A 22641-nucleotide genomic window follows, 5' to 3' on the forward strand; every position below is an offset into this window, starting at 1 on the left:
GTTTGAGTTCCTGTTCAACAAATAATTTTAGTGTGTGAATGAACTTAGTATAATCTAATATAAGAAAACGCTTTAATGCTCTGCCTGATATTTATAAAAGAAACTTTATTAGAAACTGCTTTGGGATTATTTCAATTGTTACAGACATGGAGATAGAAATGAAAAGGAAAAAATAAGAAGCACGAAAGAGAGAGAGGTGGGGCAAAAAGGAAAAAGGGAGAGATGGAGGAGAGAAAGAAGGATGAAAAGGTTACAAGATAACACCCTGCTTGCTTCTACACCTGCAGAAACATACATAATAACAGCTTTTTTACCAAAAGGTACACGGTATGTAATTAGTGGTAAATGCGGCTCAATATTTTGTGTATCCATAAGTGGTTGAAAATGACTGACTGATTACTGACTATTTTGTGTTTCTGTTAACACCTGAATCTATTCACCTGTGGGTCTGAGTGTGAGCGCGTTTATGTATACAAGGTTTCTCTATAAAATTATGCAATAGCAAGTGTGAGGAGCCATAGACCTGCCCCCCTGGACCTGGGACAGATACGGAGGACATCCGAGCCATCCAAAAGGCCCCCCAGAGCACAAGAACCCCAGGAGAACCACCTCCGGTAGTACCGCAACCCCCTCAGAGAACAGCAGGGGAGAGTCCCAAGGGCAAGTGTGAGGAGACACAGACCTGCCCCGCTGGACCTGGGACATATACGGAGGAAATAAATGGTAAATGGACTGAACTTATATAGCGCTTTTCCAGTCACACACACCGCTCAGATCGCTTTACACTAGAGCCACATTCACCCAATCACACTCACTAGCGCTCACACATTCATACACCGATATGCAGATCGGTAGGCAACTTGAGGTCAAGTGCCTTGCCCAGGGGCATATCGACATATGGCAGGAGATCTGATCTATAGACATCCAAAGGCCCCCCAGAGCACAGGAACCCCAGGAGAACCATCTACCGCAACCCCCCCAGACAAGAGCAGGGGAGAGTCCCAGGGGAACCACATAGCAGCCACAGTGCAGAAGCCCCAAGGAGCAGCAACAAGCGCCCACAGGCCCCGCCGGCAGCTGTCTACACCTGAGCAGATCCAGCCATGGACCCAGAGACCTGAGACACATCACTCCCCAAGCAGAGGCCCGACAGAGCCCAGGAATCCCGGCCCTGGCAAGCAGCTATCGGGAGTGAGCCAGCACACCCCAAAGCACACCAGCCGCTCCAGGCCGAGCACAACCCACCATCCGCCCCAGTGCAGGCACAAGACATGCTCCACAGCTGCATTGCACACCCCACCAATCTGTGATCATTTTATATTTATTATTACTGGAATTGTTACAATGTGGCCCAATGTATGCAAAAAACAAAGAGACTTCTGGGTGCAGCAAATGTTACCAAAATATAATTACTTTAAATATTAAATGAAAAAATAGTGAGTCTTAAGATGAAAAAGTGAATATGAACCAGTATGATCCTACTCTGGACTTGTCCTAAGACACATTTGCATGTAAAAATGTATCAAAGGCACCTATCAGCGTTGTGACTTGTGATTGGAACACTTTTGGAAAACAATAATTATGCAAAAATAATAACATAAGTTTGTCAAGGACTCCAAACGGTAAAGACAGTCAATCATTAAGAATTAGCTTTCAGTCAAAGCAAGATTTCTCAGTCTTTCAGTAACTTTGAAACCTATCTGGGAAAATAAGACAACACAAAGAAGAAGCGTTTCATTGTCGTCCTCTACTTTATCCGGGACCAGGTCGCAGGGGCAACAGACTTAGTGGAGACGCCCAGACTTCCTTCTCCCCAGACACCTGCTCTAGCTCCTCTGGGGGAAGCCCAAGGCGTTCCTAGTCCAGCCAAGAGACATGTCCTGGGCTGTTCCCTGGGCCTCTTCCTGGTAGGACGTGCCTGGAACACCGGGGGAGGCATCCAGGAAATGTCCAATACAGATGCCGGAGCCACCTCAACTCCATTCTGTGGAGGAACAGCGGCTCTGCTCCGAGCTCCTCCCGGATGGCCGAGCTCCTCACCCTATCTTTAAGGGAGTGCCTGGCCACCCTGTGGAGGAAGCTCATTTTTGCTATCTGTATCTGGGATCTCGTTCTTTTGGTCATGACCCAAAGTTCATGCACATAGATGAGGTTAAGAAAGTATACCCACCGGTAAATCGAGAGCTACACTTTTCGGCTCAGCTCTACCTTCACCACAATGGACCGGCACAGCTTCCTCACTACTGCGGCGGCTGCACGGAGCCGTCTACCTCCCACATCATTCTCCCCTCACCCGTGACCAAGACCGCGAGATACATGAACTCCTTCACCTGAGGCAGGAACTCCCCTTCAACCTGAAGAAGGCAAGCCACACTTTTCCGGTCGAGAACCATGGCCTCAGGATTGAAGGAGCTGATACTCATCTCAGCCGCTTCACACTCAGCTGTGAAATGCCCCATTACATGCTGTAGGTCTTGCCTAGAAGGGGCCAGCAAGACCACATCATCTGCAAAAAGACGAGATGATATCCACTGGTCCCTAAACTAGATCCCCTCCTGCCCTTGGCTGCGCCTAGAAGTCCTGTCCATGAAAGTTATGGACAGGACCAGTGAAAAAGGGCAGCCCTGCCGGAGTCCAACATGCACCGGGAACAAGTCCGACTTAGTGCCGGCAATGCAGACCAAACTCCTGTTCCGCTTGTACAGAGATCGAATGGCCCCTGATAAAGGGCCCCAGATTCTTAGAGTGCCCCCTACAGGGCACCACTAGGGCAACGGTCAGATTCCTTCCAGGTCCACAAAACCCATGTGGACCGATTGGGCGGACTCCCATTAACCATCCAGCACCCTGCAGATGGTGTAGAACTGGTCCAGTGTTCCACGGCTGGGGTGAAAACTACATTGTTCTCCCTGAAGCCGAAGTTCGATTATTGGCTGAACTTTCCTCTCCAATACCCTGACATAGGCCTTACTAGGGAGGCTGAGGTGTGTGATCCCCCCTGTAATTGGAACACACCCTCTGGTCTCCCTTCTAATTTCACTTCGCCGACCACCATGCAATGTTGAAGGGGCGTGTCTACCATGACAGCCACACAACACCCAGAGACTTGAGGTACTCAGGGCGAATCTCATCCACCCCTGAAGCGGGTGGAGCTTTTTAACCACCTCGGTGACTTCAGCCTGGGTGATGAACGAGTCCAACCCCGAGTCCCCAGCATCTGCTTCCACCAGGGAATGCATGACGGCAGGATTGAGGAGATCCTAAAAGTACTCCTTCCACCGCACGATAATGTCCCCAGTTGAGGTCAGCAGCTCCCCACTCCCACTATGAACAGTGTAGGCAAAGCACCACTTCCCTCTCCTGAGGTTTCGGACGGTTTGCCAAAATCACTTTGAGGTCGACCAGTAGTCCTTCTCCGTGGCCTCACTTAAGACCTCCCAGGCCAGAGTTTTTGCCTCTGCCACAAAAAGAAGAGTTTATTTAGAAACAAATGTAAAAGTTTAATAGACTCAAGTCATTTCAAATATGACATATTGAATGCAAAAGAGCACATCAATTAAGATATTGTTTTACATTCTATATTTGTTTAACAACTGTGGTTTTAATCTTTTGTTGTTTTATGGGTGCATTTTGCAAGAAGTCAAAGACAAACCTCAATCTTATAAAGGTGATTGACATTAGAGTTACCTCATCTTAAAACAAAAGAACACAGATCACTTAATGTGTAAGTAATGCTTTATTTATAGAGGACATGGCAAAATGCTTTAAAAAAATAGAACTCAGAACAAAATACAACATCAGTAGGAGAATTGAACAGTAAAAACAAAATAAATAAAAATATTATTAGTTTAAAAAATCAGAGTCTTCAAGTGTGATTTAAACCATTCCGTAGAGTTTTGCATCCTACGCTCCAGAGGAAGACTGTTTCACAGCACTGAGATGTACAATCCCCACAGCTTGTTATTCCAGAGTGGGAGCAACAACAACCCACTGAGCAACAAACTTGACTTCAATGTTGAGGCTGGATGGAGACCTGATTTAGTCAAAGGTCACTATTGAGGCTGCAGGTAGATCTTGTCAACAAATTTATTTACTTAACTAAATTCAAAAAGTGAAACCTATGTATTTAAAGTACTTGTATATCAGTTAATTTTCATAATTACTGCATAGACATAATGAAAACCTATAATTCAATTTTCCCAGAAAACGTCCATACTTAAAAAAAAAAAAGGATGTTTTATACAGAAATCTCACATAAACCTTTTCTGAAAGTATTCAGACATATTTACACATCTGTACTGTATGGGCAGATGGAAACACATTGTCATCAAAGGTGTGGATGTACATTCAGGCTGTGCTCTGACAACTGCACCGGACTGAAGATAATTCACCAATTTATAGTGTGAATGGAGCAGAAATGCAGCTGCAGCGGCCTTATGTCATCCAGCAGTCTGAGCCTAAAGCAGCAGAGATTTCTCAGGATAACCTAAGCCAGGTGTCTACGTACAATTTAGACATTTGGGAGAGATTCTTTCAACTGAAAAATGCTCACTGGGAAGACCTTGGTCAGAGGATATTAGTGGTCTAAAATGAGTGTACAAACATAGGAAATGACTGATGTGAGACCCTGGATACATATCGCTTCTTAACAAGGTGGAAGATGTTATAATTATTAAACTGATCAGTGCAAACAGAGTGAGCATTTTCTAGTTCAAAATACTGGGAGCTTAAACTGCTGAAGGAGTATACAGGTCCTTCTCAAAAAATTAGCATATTGTGATAAAGTTCATTATTTTCTATAATGTCATGATGAAAATTTAACATTCATATATTTTAGATTCATTGCACACTAACTGAAATATTTCAGGTCTTTTATTGTCTTAATACGGATGATTTTGGCATACAGCTCATGAAAACCCAAAATTCCTATCTCACAAAATTAGCATATTTCATCCGACCAATAAAAGAAAAGTGTTTTTAATACAAAAAACGTCAACCTTCAAATAATCATGTACAGTTATGCACTCAATACTTGGTCAGGAATCCTCTTGCAGAAATGACTGCTTCAATGCGGCGTGGCATGGAGGCAATCAGCCTGTGGCACTGCTGAGGTCTTATGGAGGCCCAGGATGCTTCGATAGCGGCCTTTAGCTCATCCAGAGTGTTGGGTCTTGAGTCTCTCAACGTTCTCTTCACAATATCCCACAGATTCTCTATGGGGTTCAGGTCAGGAGAGTTGGCAGGCCAATTGAGCACAGTGATACCATGGTCAGTAAACCATTTACCAGTGGTTTTGGCACTGTGAGCAGGTGCCAGATCGTGCTGAAAAATGAAATCTTCATCTCCATAAAGCTTTTCAGCAGATGGAAGCATGAAGTGCTCCAAAATCTCCTGATAGCTAGCTGCATTGACCCTGCCCTTGATAAAACACAGTGGACCAACACCAGCAGCTGACACGGCACCCCAGACCATCACTGACTGTGGGTACTTGACACTGGACCTCTGGCATTTTGGCATTTCCTTCTCCCCAGTCTTCCTCCAGACTCTGGCACCTTGATTTCCGAATGACATGCAGAATTTGCTTTCATCTGAAAAAAGTACTTTGGACCACTGAGCAACAGTCCAGTGCTGCTTCTCTGTAGCCCAGGTCAGGCGCTTCTGCCGCTGTTTCTGGTTCAAAAGTGGCTTGATCTGGGGAATGCGGCACCTGTAGCCCATTTCCTGCACACGCCTGTGCACGGTGGCTCTGGATGTTTCTACTCCAGACTCAGTCCACTGCTTCCGCAGGTCCCCCAAGGTCTGGAATCGGCCATTCTCCACAATCTTCCTCAGGGTCCGGTCACCTCTTCTCGTTGTGCAGCGTTTTCTGCCACACTTTTTCCTTCCCACAGACTTCCCACTGAGGTGCCTTGATACAGCACTCTGGGAACAGCCTATTTGTTCAGAAATTTCTTTCTGTGTCTTACCCTCTTGCTTGAGGGTGTCAATAGTGGCCTTCTGGACAACAGTCAGGTCGGCAGTCTTACCCATGATTGGGGTTTTGAGTGATGAACCAGGCTGGGAGTTTTAAAGGCCTCAGGAATCTTTTGCAGGTGTTTAGAGTTAACTCGTTGATTCAGATGATTAGGTTCATAGCTCGTTTAGAGACCCTTTTAATGATATGCTAATTTTGTGAGATAGGAATTTTGGGTTTTCATGAGCTGTATGCCAAAATCATCCGTATTAAGACAATAAAAGACCTGAAATATTTCAGTTAGTGTGCAATGAATCTAAAATATATGAATGTTAAATTTTCATCATGACATTATGGAAAATAATGAACTTTATCACAATATGCTAATATTTTGAGAAGGACCTGTACATGACATAAAGAGACATAGCGTTGGATAGTTTTAAATGCAACTTCCTAGTGTCCAGCTTCTTTTACAACTGACAGAAGAAACAGTCATCCACACAGATCCCTGTACTGAAAAACTCATTTCTGGAGGACCCTTAGTAGAGCCACCAACTTCAAGCTCCACTCCAAAACCCTTCTGATGAAATGGTGATTCGGACAAGCTAAATATTAAAAACCTGTTCCTCCTGTAAGGCCATTACAAAGTAATTACACTAAACGAAGTCATCTAGCCCCTATCAAGGATTCCCCTCCCAATCATCTCTTCCCTCCTGGACCCCAAGTTTCTCCTCAGAACCAAATTTGCTACAAGAAACTGCGTGTCATTAACTTTATGCTCTCTCTGTTTATTCACTTGCAGAAGTTTCACCAGGTCAATATTTTCTGTGATCTGCTGTGGCCACCAGCTAAGCTCTCGCTGCCAAACCTTCCTGTTCTCCCTTTATACATGATACACTTGACCCACCTTTCTGTGTTTAACCTAGTCACCGTCATGGCTGCTAACGGGGTATGATGAACTGTTAAAAGGAAGTATTTACTTTCCACTGTCGTTACATGATTGCTCAGTATGCAGGATTGCTGCAAAGTCAGTGACCTACTCAATGCAATCAGCTGGAAATCCTTCAATTGAAAACCTTTTACAAATTGGCATAAACAACGTTCGGCTGCTCTGTAATATAACTAAGATTACATTGGAACTAATGCAACTAAATGGGAATTTGATAGGACTGATTTGATTATAAAATTTCTTAATAAATCAGGTAGATTTGCTCACATAAGTCACAAGAATAAGGCTTCTCAGCTGTGTATTCTATAGTGAAGTGCCAGACCAGCCCTCATTTTGAAAGATTTGTGACCCATCTTATAAAACTAAGGCTCGTCACCTGTGTGGGTTCTAAGGTGACGAGTCAAATTGTGATTTTCTCGAAAAGATTTATCACACAACCTACAAGAATAAGGCTTTTCACCTGTGTGAGTTCTTTTGTGACATGCCAGATTACGAAGGTCTCTAAAAGATTTATCACACAAGTCACAAGAATAAGGCTTCTCATCTGTGTGAGTTCTACAGTGACGTACCAGAATTGCCCTCGTTCTAAAAGATTTATCACACAAGTCACAAGAATAAGGCTTTTCACCTGTGTGAGTTCTAAGGTGACGAGTCAAACTGTGACTTTGTCGAAAAGATTTATCACACAAGTCACAAGAATAAGGCTTGTCACCTGTGTGAGTTCTAAGGTGACGAGTCAAATCGTGACTTTGTACAAAATGTTTACCACAAACTTCACAAGGAAATGGTTTCTCACCTGTGTGAGTTCTCATGTGCAAACTTAAAGCGGATTTCCAGATGAAACCTTTTCCACAGGTCAGACATGAAAAAGGCTTCTCCTCTTCGTGTGTTGTCAGGTGACGAGCCAAACTGCTATGTGCTTTGAAAGATTTTTCACACACTTCACAAGGAAATGGTTTCTCACCTGTGTGAGTTCTCATGTGCGAAGTTAAAGCAGATTTCCAGATGAAACCTTTTCCACATGTCACACATGAGAAAGGCTTTTCTTCTTCATGGGTTCCAAGGTGACGAGCCAAATGTTGACTTTGTCGAAAAGATTTGTCACAAAACTTACAAGAATAAGGCTTCTCACCTGTATGAGTTCTAAGGTGACGAGCCAAATTACTGCCATTTTTAAATGGTTTATCACAAAACTCACAAGAATAAGGATTCTCACCTGTGTGAGTTCTTTTGTGTTTATTCAAATAATCTATGTGTCTGAAAGATGTACCACACACTTCACAAGGATACAGCTTCTCACCTGTGTGGATTCTCATGTGCACAGGTAAATAGTTACGTGTTCTGAAACATTTACCACATATTTCACAAGAAGCCGTGTTTTTTTTATGTCTTTTTGGTTTTGACTTGTCCACATTGTCCCTGTGATTTCTGGTGTCCTGGTGTCTCTTCTCTGGCTGAAGGTCCTTATCTCTACTAGATCCTGAGTCTTTCTGGTTCCTTCTCTGTTGATGTAGGTTCTCATCTTCAGGGCAGTTTGCAGAAAGGAGCAGGTTCTTGTTTGGTTCTGGTTCACTGTTGTCTTCTTGCTTATTAGTAGGAGTCACCATAAAGCTATCAGTCTCCTGCTTCACTGCAAGCTGGTCTTCATCCTGATTACTGCAATGATCCTCTGGTTCCTTTTTAATCTCCAAAGGTTCTGGTTCTTGTTTCTCTTTATTTTGTAAAGGTTCTAGTTCCTCCTTTATCTCAGTGATCTGCTGCAGTTCTGGTATATGGTTGAATATTTCCTGATAGGCAGGAGTCACCATAGAGGTGCTGGCCTCTTGCTTCACTAAAAGCTGACCTTCATCCTCAAAGATCCGCAGTTCAATATGTTCTTCTCGAACTGCTTGATGTTCTGGTTCCATTTTTGGCACACACAACTGCTGTGTTTCTGCTTCCTCCTGTTCCTCTTTTATTTCTGCAACGTTTGGCATCTTGTGGTCAAGAACAGAGTTCCTCTCTTCAGTTTTGAGAAGGTGGTCCTCAAGAACCTCCCAAGTAGTAACAGACATGATGCTGTGGAAGGCCTGGGGAATGAAGAACAGTAGAACAACATTAATGTAGTGAATGGATGGGGCTAATATCTCACTATGGCTTACACCCCATTAATGGGGAGATTAATTCTGTATTAAAAATCATATTCTAAAATAGGATTTCATTACTGAACCTTTGCACGTAGCATGCGGTTAAAATAAATGTTTCCTTCTGGTAAAATTTGGTTATTTCTCCTGAGGAGTTTATTTTAAATTTTAATTCAAATGAAACGTTGTTATCAAAGCCATCAGATGTTATGCTCATATCTGCCATTTGTCAACCTACTTTTTTGGTCCTTGCTCCTGATCAGGTATGATGGGGATGAGTATATGTGAGACTACATGTGACGTAAACATACTGCTGTTTACTAATTGGCCATGAGACCAGGAGAATTGAGAAGGTTTTCCAAGAGGTAACGTTGTTATAAAACATTACCGTATAAAACTCAAGAGCGAATGCAATAAAATTAAGGACCACAATGGCTGGAGCGGGTCATACCGAAATATAATTGTATTATTTACAAACCATAAACCATGCTTGAAGGTTGAAAGAAAATTAAAAAGGACAAATCAGCTTTATGGATTACATGTAGGTAGGTGGCGCTACATTTAATAACATCCTAAAACAGCTGATCACACATAAAAAAAGCTGTTTAGTCACACAAACATTTCACGTGATCCAAATGCATTCAGTGATGTTCGTGATGCTAGCGTTAGCTAACTCGTTAACTATGTTTGGGTCTTGTTTAAAAGTTGTGCTCAATTTGTGGTACCATTAACATTTTAAAAGGTATCTTACATATAGTTTGTGTAAAAATATTGTCAGTAACTGTAGTAATGGAATTACAGCTTTTGTTACTACTGTGCGCTCCTAAACTTTTTTTGCTATTGTTTAAGAATTTACATTTTTCATGTAGGCTACTAGGGCAGGGGTGTTCAAAGTCCGTCCCGGCGAGGTTTCTGACATTTCCCTGCTTTAAAGCACCTGATTTAGATGATTGCAGCTCAGCAAAACCTGTTAATCAACCATCGCTGTTGTTTGTTGGATTTGATAGCTTACTGCTACAATATTAGTTTTAGTGCTGTTCTTCTCATGCGTTAGTAAATGTAGCACATTGTTGGTGCAATGATTTTGTATATACTTCTTGTTTTTTAGACATTTGTTGATATTTATCAAGGGCATTTAAAGTAATGGAATCTTGCTTTATTCAGAGGTCTAAAGCAATAAGCCAATGCGAGGAAATTAAAGTGCTTAGTTTGGGAGACTGATGCTAATATCAAAGAGTTAAATTTGTCAACTTTCTTTGGATGGTCACAGCAGAAAACCTTGTAGCCATTAATGGCAATTTCCTTTTCAGAAACTGATTTCTTAAGTCATGTTTCAGAAATCACAAGAATTACAGGGTAAGACGCTTAACCCAGATTTTCACCAGACGCAGTTCAGGGAGTAAGCTTTTAACATTTATATGAACAATGCCCAGCTCAGATCTGATTTAAACATTACTAGGATTATTAAGACAGATAGGCCAATAAGCAATAACTCAATTAATCGCATAAATTAAATGAATCGCATAATAAATTAAAATGAGCTCGATAATTTCTGTTTGCAGGCCTTTTTGTTGTCCTTGTGTCTCCCTCGCTTTCTAATAAAGAGACTGGGTGACCCCTTCCTTCTCGTTTCCTTAGCGTAGGCAGGAGGGAACTCTTGCGTCAGGTACTTGACAGGCGCATGGTCTCGTTATGTACCTCAGACTGTAGCACGAGAGTCTCGTGAGGAGATGGAATTGCTTTCAAAGCCAAAAGCGAGAGCTGCAGTGTGGGAGCACTTTGGATTCAAATTGAATTACTGTGGATCGCATTTGTAGTAAAACAGTCGCAAAACTACACACGGCAACGCAACTAACCTGCATCGGCACCTTAAACAAAATCATCCAATGCAGTTTTACCAGCTGGGAAAAAAAAAAACTACAACCGGGCTGTCTTTGTCTTCCCGACACTCAACAATCACTGGAGCGTTTAACTGACTAAAGTAGCTACAGATTCCCATATGGTCTGTTGAGGCATCTGCTCTTATTTAAAGGGAGTGCTTTTGTTGTTAGTTTGCACATTTTGTTTATAAAACTGGCAGCTTTATCTGTTTTCCCTGCCTGAACCTAACCTTGAAGGGCTATTTTGTTTACTTATTAGATTTCATAATCTATTTTATTTATTGTTTTGGGTTATTTATTTTAGATATTTAAAATGTCTTCCAGTTTCAGTATTAAATGTTCTTTAGAAATTGAAGTTTAATGATTTTCAAGAGGGTGTAGTTACTTGCATTATTATGCTGAACATTCCCTATCAGTAGCAACAGTAGAAACTCTGATCTTTTTCAGTACGAGTTGTTTGTTCCACCACTAACTTGATAAAATTAAAGTTAAAAATACATAAATACATATGGAGTCTTGACATTTTTTGTCCTCCCCACAAACACACTAATGACCTAATCATATTTTTAGAAATAATAAGAGAAAACAAAAGGCTATCTTACGTTGTTTTCATTTTTGATGTATATATTTATTCAGAACCAGAGGCATTAAACCCTTTGGAAGAAGGGTTAGCACTAAAGCTGCCTGCCTCCCTCCCACTCCTGTTATTTCTGGAAACATGACGTCAGCTTTGAGTGAGACTTGATGTGTTTGTTTATTCATAAGGAAACAACGGCTCTGAGGTGAACGTTCGATGGTTCAGACAGGTGTCGTGCAAAGGTAGTTTTCCTCAAAAGAATCAGGTTCCCCTGCATTGGGAGCCCGCCCTTATCATGAAGAGCAACACAGTCACCTTAAAGGTCGTATGCCTTGAAGCCTAAATGTTGTTTGACATGTTTGTCGTGGACATGTTAGCATAAGTAAGTACAGATTATCCAAGGTCTGTGTCAGGCGTGCATGTAGGTCTATATAACATTCAACCCTAATTTCATTTAAAATGTTTTGATCAGGGTTTATGTGAGGATATGACCAGGAGTAAGGAAAACTGAAATAAATTAAAGTAAAAGGCAGACAGGAAGAGGTCACATATGATAAGGATGAAGATGAATTGGTTCTGGGTGCGTCAGAGAACTCAGGTGAGGCTGTTATTAGTCTACAGTTCGGTAAACCCAATCAACCAGATCCAAAATGTAACTGCCATTACACAAATATACTCTGAGCGTTCAATGTCAGTGGTTCCAGAAATGTGATAACAGATAAAGCAGAAGTACTAAGAAACACCACGACGTTCAGAACCGTTCATTTTCATTCTCATAAAACAATCCCTGTGCAGAAATCATTACTGGGACAAAATACGAAATAAATTAATGAGAATGTTTCGGTCTCTAAGATTATTTAACCAAATCAACGCAGTCATTTGGATCTACTTCTTAAGCTGCTGTGCGCTCCCCTCTTAACAAAGACATTTAAACTAAAATATTCTTTAGAGGCGTTTAGATAAACTGTTTCTGTTTTAAAGTCTGACTTTCTATTCCTTGATCTGGTCGTTTACAGTTCGCAGTTTCGCACAAACACAAAGAAAAGACACAAAAACATCGACAGACACGTCCTGCTTCCTCCGCGGCATCAACTAGTCCCCTGATCATATTCTCTGTGTTCCAGTGTTAGTTCATTCAGGCCACCGTACAGGTAACATACCTGTAGGTTCTGATCTGATCTGGGTTTTCCAGCTGATATCCAGCAGTCTGAGCTGATGATCGATCTCTTCCTCCTAATGAACGATGTTTCTGAATATTTCTCCAGCAGCAGCAGTTAGTCGCTCTCTGATCAATTCTCTCAGATGATGAACCGAAGATGTTGTTACTGCAGACTCTGAAATATTCAGCTCACACAGCAAAAACCGACGATAAACAGAAGAAAACCTGGAAGCTAACGATGCTAGCGCCTTGTTGTTTACTTCCGCCGGAAGTCTCTCATGGAAATTTTCAACTGTAACAGTTACGACCCTTTAGGTTCCGCCTTCAGCTGTAAACATTTGTTTTTCTCCAGATATTTTAGTTCCTGTACCACACATAATTTGTGTCTGAATGATCTCAGTAGAATCTAAAATAAGAAATAATAAAACTGTTAGAAAGAGATAAATATGTAAAACAATATAGTCTCAAATTTTTTAAAATGCAGTAGCGGGCTGCTAATAACTGCTGATGATAAAAATCATTGATATGGTTTCATGGCTAAATTGGACCAGCCTGGTAGCCAGTCTTCATTGATTGCACATTGCACCAGTAAGAGCAGAGTGTGAAGGTTCAATTAACAGGGTAAGAGCACAGTTTTGCTCAAAATATTGAAATGAACACAACATTATGGGTGACATACCAGAGTTCAAAAGAGGACAAATTGTTGGTGCACGTCTTGCTGGCGCATCTGTGACCAAGACAACAAGTCTTTGAGATGTATCAAGAGCCACGGTATCCATGGTAATGTCAGCATACCTCCAAGAAGGACGAACCACATCCAACAGGATTAACTGTGGACGCAAGAGGAAGCTGTCTGAAAGAGATGTTCTGGTGCTAACCCAGATTGTATCCAAAAAACATAAAACCACGGCTGCCCAAATCACGGCAGAATTAAATGTGCACCTCAACTCTCCTGTTTCCACCAGAACTGTCCGTCTGGAGCTCCACAGGGTCAATATACACGGCCGGGCTGCTATAGACAAACCTTTGGTCACTCATGCCAATGCCAAACGTCGGATTCAATGGTGCAAGGAGCGCAGATCTTGGGCTGTGGACAATGTGAAACATGTATTGTTCTCTGATGAGTCCACCTTTACTGTTTTCCCCACATCCGGGAGAGTTACGGTGTGGAGAAGCCCCAAAGAAGCGTACCACCCAGACTGTTGCATGCCCAGAGTGAAGCATGGGGGTGGATCAGTGATGGTTTGGGCTGCCATATCATGGCATTCCCTTGGCACAATACTTGTGCTAGATGGGCGCGTCACTGCCAAGGACTACCGAACCATTCTTGAGGACCATGTGCATCCAATGGTTCAAACATTGTATCCTGAAGGTGGTGCCGTGTATCAGGATGACAATGCACCAATACACACAGCAAGACCGGTGAAAGATTGGTTTGATGAACATGAAAGTGAAGTTGAACATCTCCCATGGCCTGCACAGTCACCAGATCTAAATATTATTGAGCCACTTTAGGGTGTTTTGGAGGATCGAGTCAGGAAACATTTTCCTCCACCAGTATCACGTAGTGACCTGGACACTATCCTGCAAGAAGAATGGCTTAAAATCCCTCTGACCACTGTGCAGGACTTGTATATGTCATTCCCAAGACGAATTGATGTTGTATTGGCTGCAAAAGGAGGCCCTACACCATACTAATAAATTATTGTGGTCTAAAACCAGGTGTTTCATTGTCCAACCCCTGTATTTCTAATATGGAATTTGTACAGGCTTCAAATATATTGAATTAGAGTTTCTTATTGTAAACTTATCAAGCTGTTCACTCTCATTTTGTTGCAAGTTATAAATTGTTCCTGCTATTTTTGGTCCTACACCTTCAAAAAATACATAAAATTATTTAATCACATCATTTATGTTGTTTTAAATCCTAATTGGATTATATCATTATCAACAACATATTCAAGATAATCTATTTTGGATGAATTCTTTCTAATTATATGAGTTTTTTCCATATACATTTAATATTGTGTTTATTCTTTTCTAAAATGCTGGTATAATAATTTCTCTTTTATATCCTCATAACAGTGTCAATTTATTTTTGTGTCTTTTATATTTCTGTTCTGCTTGTCTAAAAATGTTTTTTTCTTAGAAGCATTGGTAATCATTTGTGATCCATGGCTTATTCTCTTACTGTTTTCTGTTGTTGTACTAAATTATTGGGCAGTTTGTTTTATAAAGATGTAAATGTGTTGTAATTTGTTTTAAAACCTCAGTCTACATCCTTTTCTTTATACACTCCATTACAGTTTACAAATCCAAGTTCAGCTTTGAATGTCTTTATTGCGTTGTCTGTTTGTTTTCTTGTATGGTTCTTTTTCTTTCTACAGATATAGTCATGTATCAAAAAATCTGGAAAATTATCATATCAATGATTTTTATCATCAGCAGTTATTAGCAGCCCGCTACTGCATTTTAAAAAATTTGAGACTATATTGTTTTACATATTTATCTCTTTCTAACAGTTTTATTATTTCTTATTTTAGATTCTACTGAGATCATTCAGACACAAATTATGTGTGGTACAGGAACTAAAATATCTGGAGAAAAACAAATGTTTACAGCTGAAGGCGGAACCTAAAGGGTCGTAACTGTTACAGTTGAAAATTTCCATGAGAGACTTCCGGCGGAAGTAAACAACAAGGCGCTAGCATCGTTAGCTTCCAGGTTTTCTTCTGTTTATCGTCGGTTTTTGCTGTGTGAGCTGAATATTTCAGAGTCTGCAGTAACAACATCTTCGGTTCATCATCTGAGAGAATTGATCAGAGAGCGACTAACTGCTGCTGCTGGAGAAATATTCAGAAACATCGTTCATTAGGAGGAAGAGATCGATCATCAGCTCAGACTGCTGGATATCAGCTGGAAAACCCAGATCAGATCAGAACCTACAGGTATGGGAAAGGAAATATCAGCAAGAACGAAAATATATGAGAATTCTAAAGGCTTAAAGGAAGGTTTTAGGATACTAGACACATTGCAAAGGAGGCTATGGAGGAAACATACAAATATACGATTAAAAAACAAATTGATTGAATAGAATTTGAGTATACAATATATATAATTATCCATGATGAACCACACTCCATACCAGTTGATGGCGGTAAAGCACACTTTCAGTTTTTTGTTAACCGCTAATTAACAATAGAAGAGGAGAAGAAGGTAAAAGGAAAGCGTATGCTTCTCTCCATTAATCTTAAAATGTGTGATTTTCATAGTCCACTTTACGTATTTTTGACAAACTCTTCTTCTTTTACTCACTCATCTGTGCACCACCAAGTCATTGTACTGTGAGCAAGAGTGAGATACCAAGCTAGTAACTTTTATTATTTACAGTAACTATTAACAGTAACACTAAGGCAGCCAGCAGGAATAAAATGTCTAATCTATCTACATAGTAAATGAGAAAATACTTTTCGGTCCGGACAAAACGCTAACTGGGTCCAGATTTGGACCGGAGTCCAGGGTCTGGGGACCCCTGGAGTAAACCAATGACTAAAACAAAGACTAATTAAGCTTTGTTTAAATACAAGATTGTAGAACTAAAAGTCTTTATTGAGTCTCATATGGAATAAATGCTATAGAGAAACTAAGTTTAAGAAATATAACATCTGTTATTTGCAGAGTTAACCTGTACATTTGCACTCACTGTTGTTTCATATGTTCACCACGTCTTAATGACTACACTGTTCTGCAGTATATACTGTTTATTACACTGGAAACATTTAGCAGCTTCCTCTTGATGAGCCCTTTCAACAATGAGATCCTTTCTGCAAATGTTTTATTTTCGTTCTCATCTTATTTTTCTTCATTACTGGTTATACTCTAGAGCCAACTAATAACTGTGGTTAAACCATAAATATGTTGATTGTAGGCTCCTCAGGAGAGCATCAATGAAATGAGTTGTCATGTTATGGTTTTTGTCCCGGCCGTGGAACACTGGACCAGCTTTACACCCTCTACAGCAGAGCTCATGGATTAGCGGACCAGAGTTCGGATCCAGACCCAGCCTGATTTTAAACATTTACATACAGGTCCTTCTCAAAATATTAGCATATTGTGATAAAGTTCATTATTTTCCATAATGTCATGATGAAAATTTAACATTCATATATTTTAGATTCATTGCACACTAACTGAAATATTTCAGGTCTTTTATTGTCTTAATACGGATGATTTTGGCATACAGCTCATGAAAACCCAAAATTCCTATCTCACAAAATTAGCATATTTCATCCGACCAATAAAAGAAAAGTGTTTTTAATACAAAAAACGTCAACCTTCAAATAATCATGTACAGTTATGCACTCAATACTTGGTCGGGAATCCTTTTGCAGAAATGACTGCTTCAATGCGGCGTGGCATGGAGGCAATCAGCCTGTGGCACTGCTGAGGTCTTATGGAGGCCCAGGATGCTTCGATAGCAGCCTTTAGCTCATCCAGAGTGTTGGGTCTTGAGTCTCTCAACGTTCTCTTCACAATATCCCACAGATTCTCTATGGGGTTCAGGTCAGGAGAGTTGGCAGGCCAATTGAGCACAGTGATACCATGGTCAGTAAACCATTTACCAGTGGTTTTGGCACTGTGAGCAGGTGCCAGGTCGTGCTGAAAAATGAAATCTTCATCTCCATAAAGCTTTTCAGCAGATGGAAGCATGAAGTGCTCCAAAATCTCCTGATAGCTAGCTGCATTGACCCTGCCCTTGATAAAACACAGTGGACCAACACCAGCAGCTGACACGGCACCCCAGACCATCACTGACTGTGGGTACTTGGCACTGGACTTCCGGCATTTTGGCTTTTCCTTCTCCCCAGTCTTCCTCCAGACTCTGGCACCTTGATTTCCGAATGACATGCAGAATTTGCTTTCATTCAAAAAAAGTACTTTGGACCACTGAGCAACAGTCCAGTGCTGCTTCTCTGTAGCCCAGGTCTGGGGAATGCGGCACCTGTAGCCAATTTCCTGCACACGCCTGTGCACGGTGGCTCTGGATGTTTCTACTCCAGACTCAGTCCACTGCTTCCGCAGGTCCCCCAAGGTCTGGAATCGGCCCTTCTCCACAATCTTCCTCAGGGTCCGGTCACCTCTTCTCGTTGTGCAGCGTTTTCTGCCACACTTTTTCCTTCCCACAGACTTCCCACTGAGGTGCCTTGATACAGCACTCTGGGAACAGCCTATTCGTTCAGAAATGTCTTTCTGTGTCTTACCCTCTTGCTTGAGGGTGTCAATAGTGGCCTTCTGGACAGCAGTAAGGTCGGCAGTCTTACCCATGATTGGGGTTTTGAGTGATGAACCAGGCTGGGAGTTTTAAAGGCCTCAGGAATCTTTTGCAGGTGTTTAGAGTTAACTCGTTGATTCAGATGATTAGGTTCATAGCTCGTTTAGAGACCCTTTTAATGATATGCTAATTTTGTGAGATAGGAATTTTGGGTTTTCATGAGCTGTTTGCCAAAATCATCCGTAATAAGACAATAAAAGACCTGAAATATTTCAGTTAGTGTGCAATGAATCTAAAATATATGAATGTTAAATTTTCATCATGACATTATGGAAAATAATGAACTTTATCACAATATGCTAATATTTTGAGAAGGACCTGTATTACTGCATGTTGTCCAACAGTGTCTTATGTGTTAATATGGTGTAGCCCTGGGGAGCATCCGGCCCTGGGCTGCATGTGATGCAAGTCAGGCAATGAGCTGCTTCAGTCAGGGCTGCTGCTGCTAGCCTAACCGCGAAGCATTTTCTCATTTACTATGTAGATATAAACATTTTATTCCTGCCAGCTGCCGCGTCTGACTTTTGAACAGGCGCAACAGGCAGCTATGTGGGTCAGCAACATTCTGGTCCACACTCCAAGCCAGCTGGTGGCAGTAATGCACCACATCGTTGTTTGCCAACCAACAGAAAACGACGAAGAAGAAGCTCTGCGGGTCCATGAACGCGGATTGCTAAGTTACTAGCTTGGGAGCTCAGCTTGCTGATAGTTCAATGACTTGGTGCACAGATGAGTAAAAGAAGATGGCTTCATCAAAAATACATGAAGTGGACTATGAAAATCATGCATTTAAAGATGAATGGACCGAAGCATACGGTCTCTTACCGCACAGCAGTGAGGATACGAGTGTTAACTGTGAGTACCGTGGATTATAGGAAAACACAAAAAGTCTTTCAATGACTGGGAAATTATCACATAGTGCCTGGAAGCAACAACTTAAGAGAAAGGTTAAGGTTCATGGGAGTTTGCCCAACCGGCCCACGTGTGTTTTTATGAACCTGGAGAAGGCATTCGACCGTGTCCCCGTGAGGGACGCTCCAGGAGTACAAAATCGGGGGCCCCTTATTAGAGGCCATCCAGTCTCTGTACAAGCAGACTAGGAGTTTGGTCCGCATTTCCAGCATTAAGTCAATAACTTTCATGGACAGGATTTCTAGGCGCAGTCAAGGGCAGAAGGGGGTCTGGTCTTGTTCACGAGTGTGGGGAGAATAGACCAAGACAGGTCAGTGCGACTGCCGCAGTAATGAGGACGCTGAGTTGGTCCATTGTGGTGAAAATAAATTTGGCTCGTGACCGAAAGAACGAGATCCCGAGTACAAGCGGGTGAAATGAGCTTCCTTAGCAGGGTGGCACTCCCTTAGAGATAGGGTGAGGAGCTTGGCCATCTGGGGGGGCTCCGAGTGGAGCCGCTGCTCCTCCACAATGAGATGAGTCAATTGAGGTGGCTTGGGGATCTGTTCTGGACGCCTCCTTCGGGAGGTATTATTAATATTATATGTATAATGATACAAACACTGTTTTTAAGACAGTCATGGTCATAAACAGTTTCGTTGCCAAAAATGGTTTCAATATTTATCTGCTTGGATAGTCCAGTAATGATTTATTTATGTTTTATTCTCTGAATATTTGTAGTTTTTATGGCTCTAAAATATGATGCAATTTGCTGTTTAAGTTTGCTGTCATTTCTGTTAACTCCTGCTATGCACGCCGGTCTTGCTCTCTTGGACCTCCTGTCTTTCTATCCTGTTAGTATCTTGGTGGAGTTCAGGTTCTGATCCGCTGCTGCCTCCTGTTTGTCTTTGTATTGTTCTTTATAAGCTTGTAACAAGTGGAAAATCTTAAGGTAACGAATACTGTAAAAAATAAAATGGAGATCCAAGCAAACAACTTTGCTCCATATCTGCGCTACCCAAAAGCCCCTGATACTTAAAATAATTATTAAAGTGTACTTAATTTTCTGGTAAAAATAAATTAAAATAATTTCCATGTCAACAATTTTTGAAGATCGTCTAAAATGTATTTTACAAAATGTTCTCATTAATCCTTCACTATTCTCAACTCCACCAGGTCTTCCACAACATCATGTCTGTTACTACCTGGAAGGTTCTTGATGATCGTTTTCTCATAACTGAAGAGAGGAACTCCTTTGTTGACCACAAGATACAAAACAGTATAAAAATAAAAGAGGAACCAGAACCTCAACCAATTAAAGAAGAGCAGGTTGAACTGTTGATCTTTCAGGATGAAGGACAGCTTTTAGTGAAGCAGGAGACCAACAGCCCTATGGCGACTGCTGATGAGGAAATATTCAACAGTGAACCAGAACAGCAGCAGATGGTCGAGAGAAAGGACGAACCAGAACCTGTAGAGATTAAAGACGAACACGAGGAACCTGAACTTATAGAAAATAAAGAGGAAGAGGGGGATCTCTGTAACAATGAGGATGGAGAGCACTTTGTCATTAACCAGGAAGCTGGCATCTTTATGAGGACTCCTGGTTGTGATCGAAAAGACAGCCATGACCAGGAAACAAACAACCAAAACCTCTCTACAAATCGCCTTGAAGACAAGAACCAACATCAGCAAGGAAGCAACCAGAAAGCCTCAGGATCAAGTAGAGATAAAGACCTTGAGCCAGAGAAGAGACATCAGGACACCAGAAATCACAGAGTCAATATGGACAATTCAGAATTAAAAAGACATAAAACAAATTTGCCTTGCTGTGAAGTATGTGGCAAAGGCTTTGCTAAGCGTAAGTACGTGACTGTCCACATGCGAACTCACACAGGCGAGAAGCCATATCCTTGTACTTTTTGTGGTAAATCTTTTATTGACCATAGTACTAGAGCCAGACACACCAGAACCCACACAGGTGTAAAGCCTTATCCTTGTGAACTGTGTGATAAATGTTTCACACAACCCAATCACTTGGCTCATCACTTAAGAACTCACACAGGTGAGAAGCCTTTCTCATGTATGACTTGTGGAAAAGATTTCACCCAACAGTCAAACTTGACGGTGCACATGAGAACTCATACAGGTGAGAAGCCATATTATTGTGAGCTCTGTGATAAATCGTTCATCCAGCCCAGTGGTTTGACTCGCCACCTTAGAACCCACACAGGTGAGAAGCCTTTCTCATGTCTGACCTGTGGAAAAGGTTTCATCCAGCAGTCTAATCTGACAGTGCACATGAGAACTCATATGGGTAAGAAGCCATCATTCTCAGTCTGATTTAAATTGACTAACAAAAGGGTCATTCTTATTTACAAAGTAAGGAGCAAAAATCAGATCGGTTTTAGTATTAAAGGAGAATTCGAATGTCTTTTTAAAGCCACTGGGCCATCTGATCAAATCTTAGATTTGTAGTTATTACGGGGAGAGTTTAGGAGGACACTGTAAATGCCACCCCTGTGATGCCCCCTCCAGGATACTCCATACAGGTTGGTAACTGAAGCATGTAATGGTAAATAGAAATTATTGATTTAATTACTAATGACCTTCATAAAATATAAAGACACCCCGGAACATAAATGTCTCTCCTTACCTACAAAAGGGTCAAATGCACACGGTCACACAGTGACCAAAATTACAACAAATGACTCCCAACGCACCATCCTGAGTGTCGGCGTTCCCCTGGGTAAGGCACTTAACCCTAGTTGCCTATCGATCTGTGTATCCGTGTATGAATGTGTGTATGTTTGTAAGTACGACTGGGTGAATGTGGCTAGAGAAACACTATTTAAATTTAGTCCGTCAACCATTCTTGATGTTAGAATGAAGAAAACTCTCAAATGTTTTAAGTCCTACATGAAGACAAAGTTTGTTAGATTTAGTGGTTTTTATGCTGTTGAATTACTATTTTGCAAGAAGCATTTGTGTCATTTTTGGACTTGGACCTAAATTTAAAACCAGTGTTTTTAAACCAGCTGGCTATCCTCTTAAAAACATTGCCAGGATGAATGTTTCTACAGAAGAAACTGGTGTATGCTTTTATCTTAAGCAGGTCAGATTATTGTAATGGTGTCTTTACCGCTCTTTGATTTTATTTTCTATGTTTAACAATCAACCAGGCAACTGCAGCCAGAGTTCTGACCAACACCAGGAAAATAGAGCATATCAGAACCAGTTCTTAAATCACTGTACTACCTGTTTATGAAAGAACAGATTTTAATATTCTTCTGCTGGTCTATAAAGCACTGATTGGTTTTGGGTCAAAATACATTTCTGAGTTTTTTGTTAAGCATGGAGACCCCTGAGATCGTCATAGTTCTGCTTACTCTGTGTTTCCAGGACCAGAACTAAACAAGGCAAGGCAGCATTCAGCTTTCTATCAGTAATGAACTGTTAGCCTGACAACTGATGAATGACTCCAACGTTCATACTTTAATATTTAAAACTTTGATCCCTCTTTTTGAACCAAGCTTAAAAGTTTTTGTTATTTTGATGTCGTTAAAGGACTTGAGATGTCTTTGTGTATGAGTGGTGCAATACAACTAAACTTCCCCTGCATGTCGTCTTGTTCCCTGCTATATTTTATCTTGGTTGTAGTTTTGTTCCTTGTGGTTCATGTAAAGAACTTTGTAATTTAGGTATTAAAACCCTTCCTTCATTGTGTTAAAGGTTTACTGAAGTGTTCATATAAAGTTTTCTGAGGGTTTACATGAA

General features: G+C 41.2%; 2 protein-coding genes across 3 annotated transcripts; one reads left to right on the top strand and one right to left on the bottom strand.

Annotated features, from left to right (window-relative positions):
• Window positions 1–1084: 1084 nt before the first annotated feature.
• Window positions 1085–12911, bottom strand: LOC124873749 (zinc finger protein OZF-like). 2 transcript variants are annotated; one of them, XM_047374679.1, is made up of 3 exons: window positions 12643–12911; window positions 7699–8971; window positions 1085–3457 (listed from the first exon to the last, which is right to left on the bottom strand). In XM_047374679.1, exons 2-3 carry the CDS (start codon window positions 8954–8956, stop codon window positions 3387–3389), a joined length of 1329 nt encoding a protein of 442 aa, XP_047230635.1. In that variant the 5' UTR covers window positions 8957–8971; window positions 12643–12911; the 3' UTR covers window positions 1085–3386. The 2 variants fall into 2 exon arrangements, with proteins under 2 accessions (XP_047230635.1, XP_047230633.1); XM_047374677.1 differs by lacking the exon at window positions 1085–3457 and having other exon boundaries at window positions 6250–8971.
• A 2409-nt stretch (window positions 12912–15320) lies between these two features.
• LOC124873777 (zinc finger protein 239-like) lies at window positions 15321–22641 on the top strand. The gene is made up of 2 exons (XM_047374736.1): window positions 15321–15589; window positions 20041–22641. The coding sequence occupies exon 2, from the start codon at window positions 20056–20058 to the stop codon at window positions 21205–21207; it is 1152 nt and encodes a 383-aa protein (XP_047230692.1). The 5' UTR covers window positions 15321–15589; window positions 20041–20055; the 3' UTR covers window positions 21208–22641.

Source organism: Girardinichthys multiradiatus, chromosome 9 (assembly GCF_021462225.1).
Source record: "Girardinichthys multiradiatus isolate DD_20200921_A chromosome 9, DD_fGirMul_XY1, whole genome shotgun sequence".
NCBI lineage: Eukaryota > Metazoa > Chordata > Actinopteri > Cyprinodontiformes > Goodeidae > Girardinichthys > Girardinichthys multiradiatus.

Coding starts and splice junctions, on each gene's coding strand:
- LOC124873749 (XM_047374677.1), bottom strand. CDS start 8,956: ATGTCTGTTACTACTTGGGAGGTTCTTGAGGACCACCTTCTCAAAACT.
- LOC124873777 (XM_047374736.1), top strand. CDS start 20,056: ATGTCTGTTACTACCTGGAAGGTTCTTGATGATCGTTTTCTCATAACT.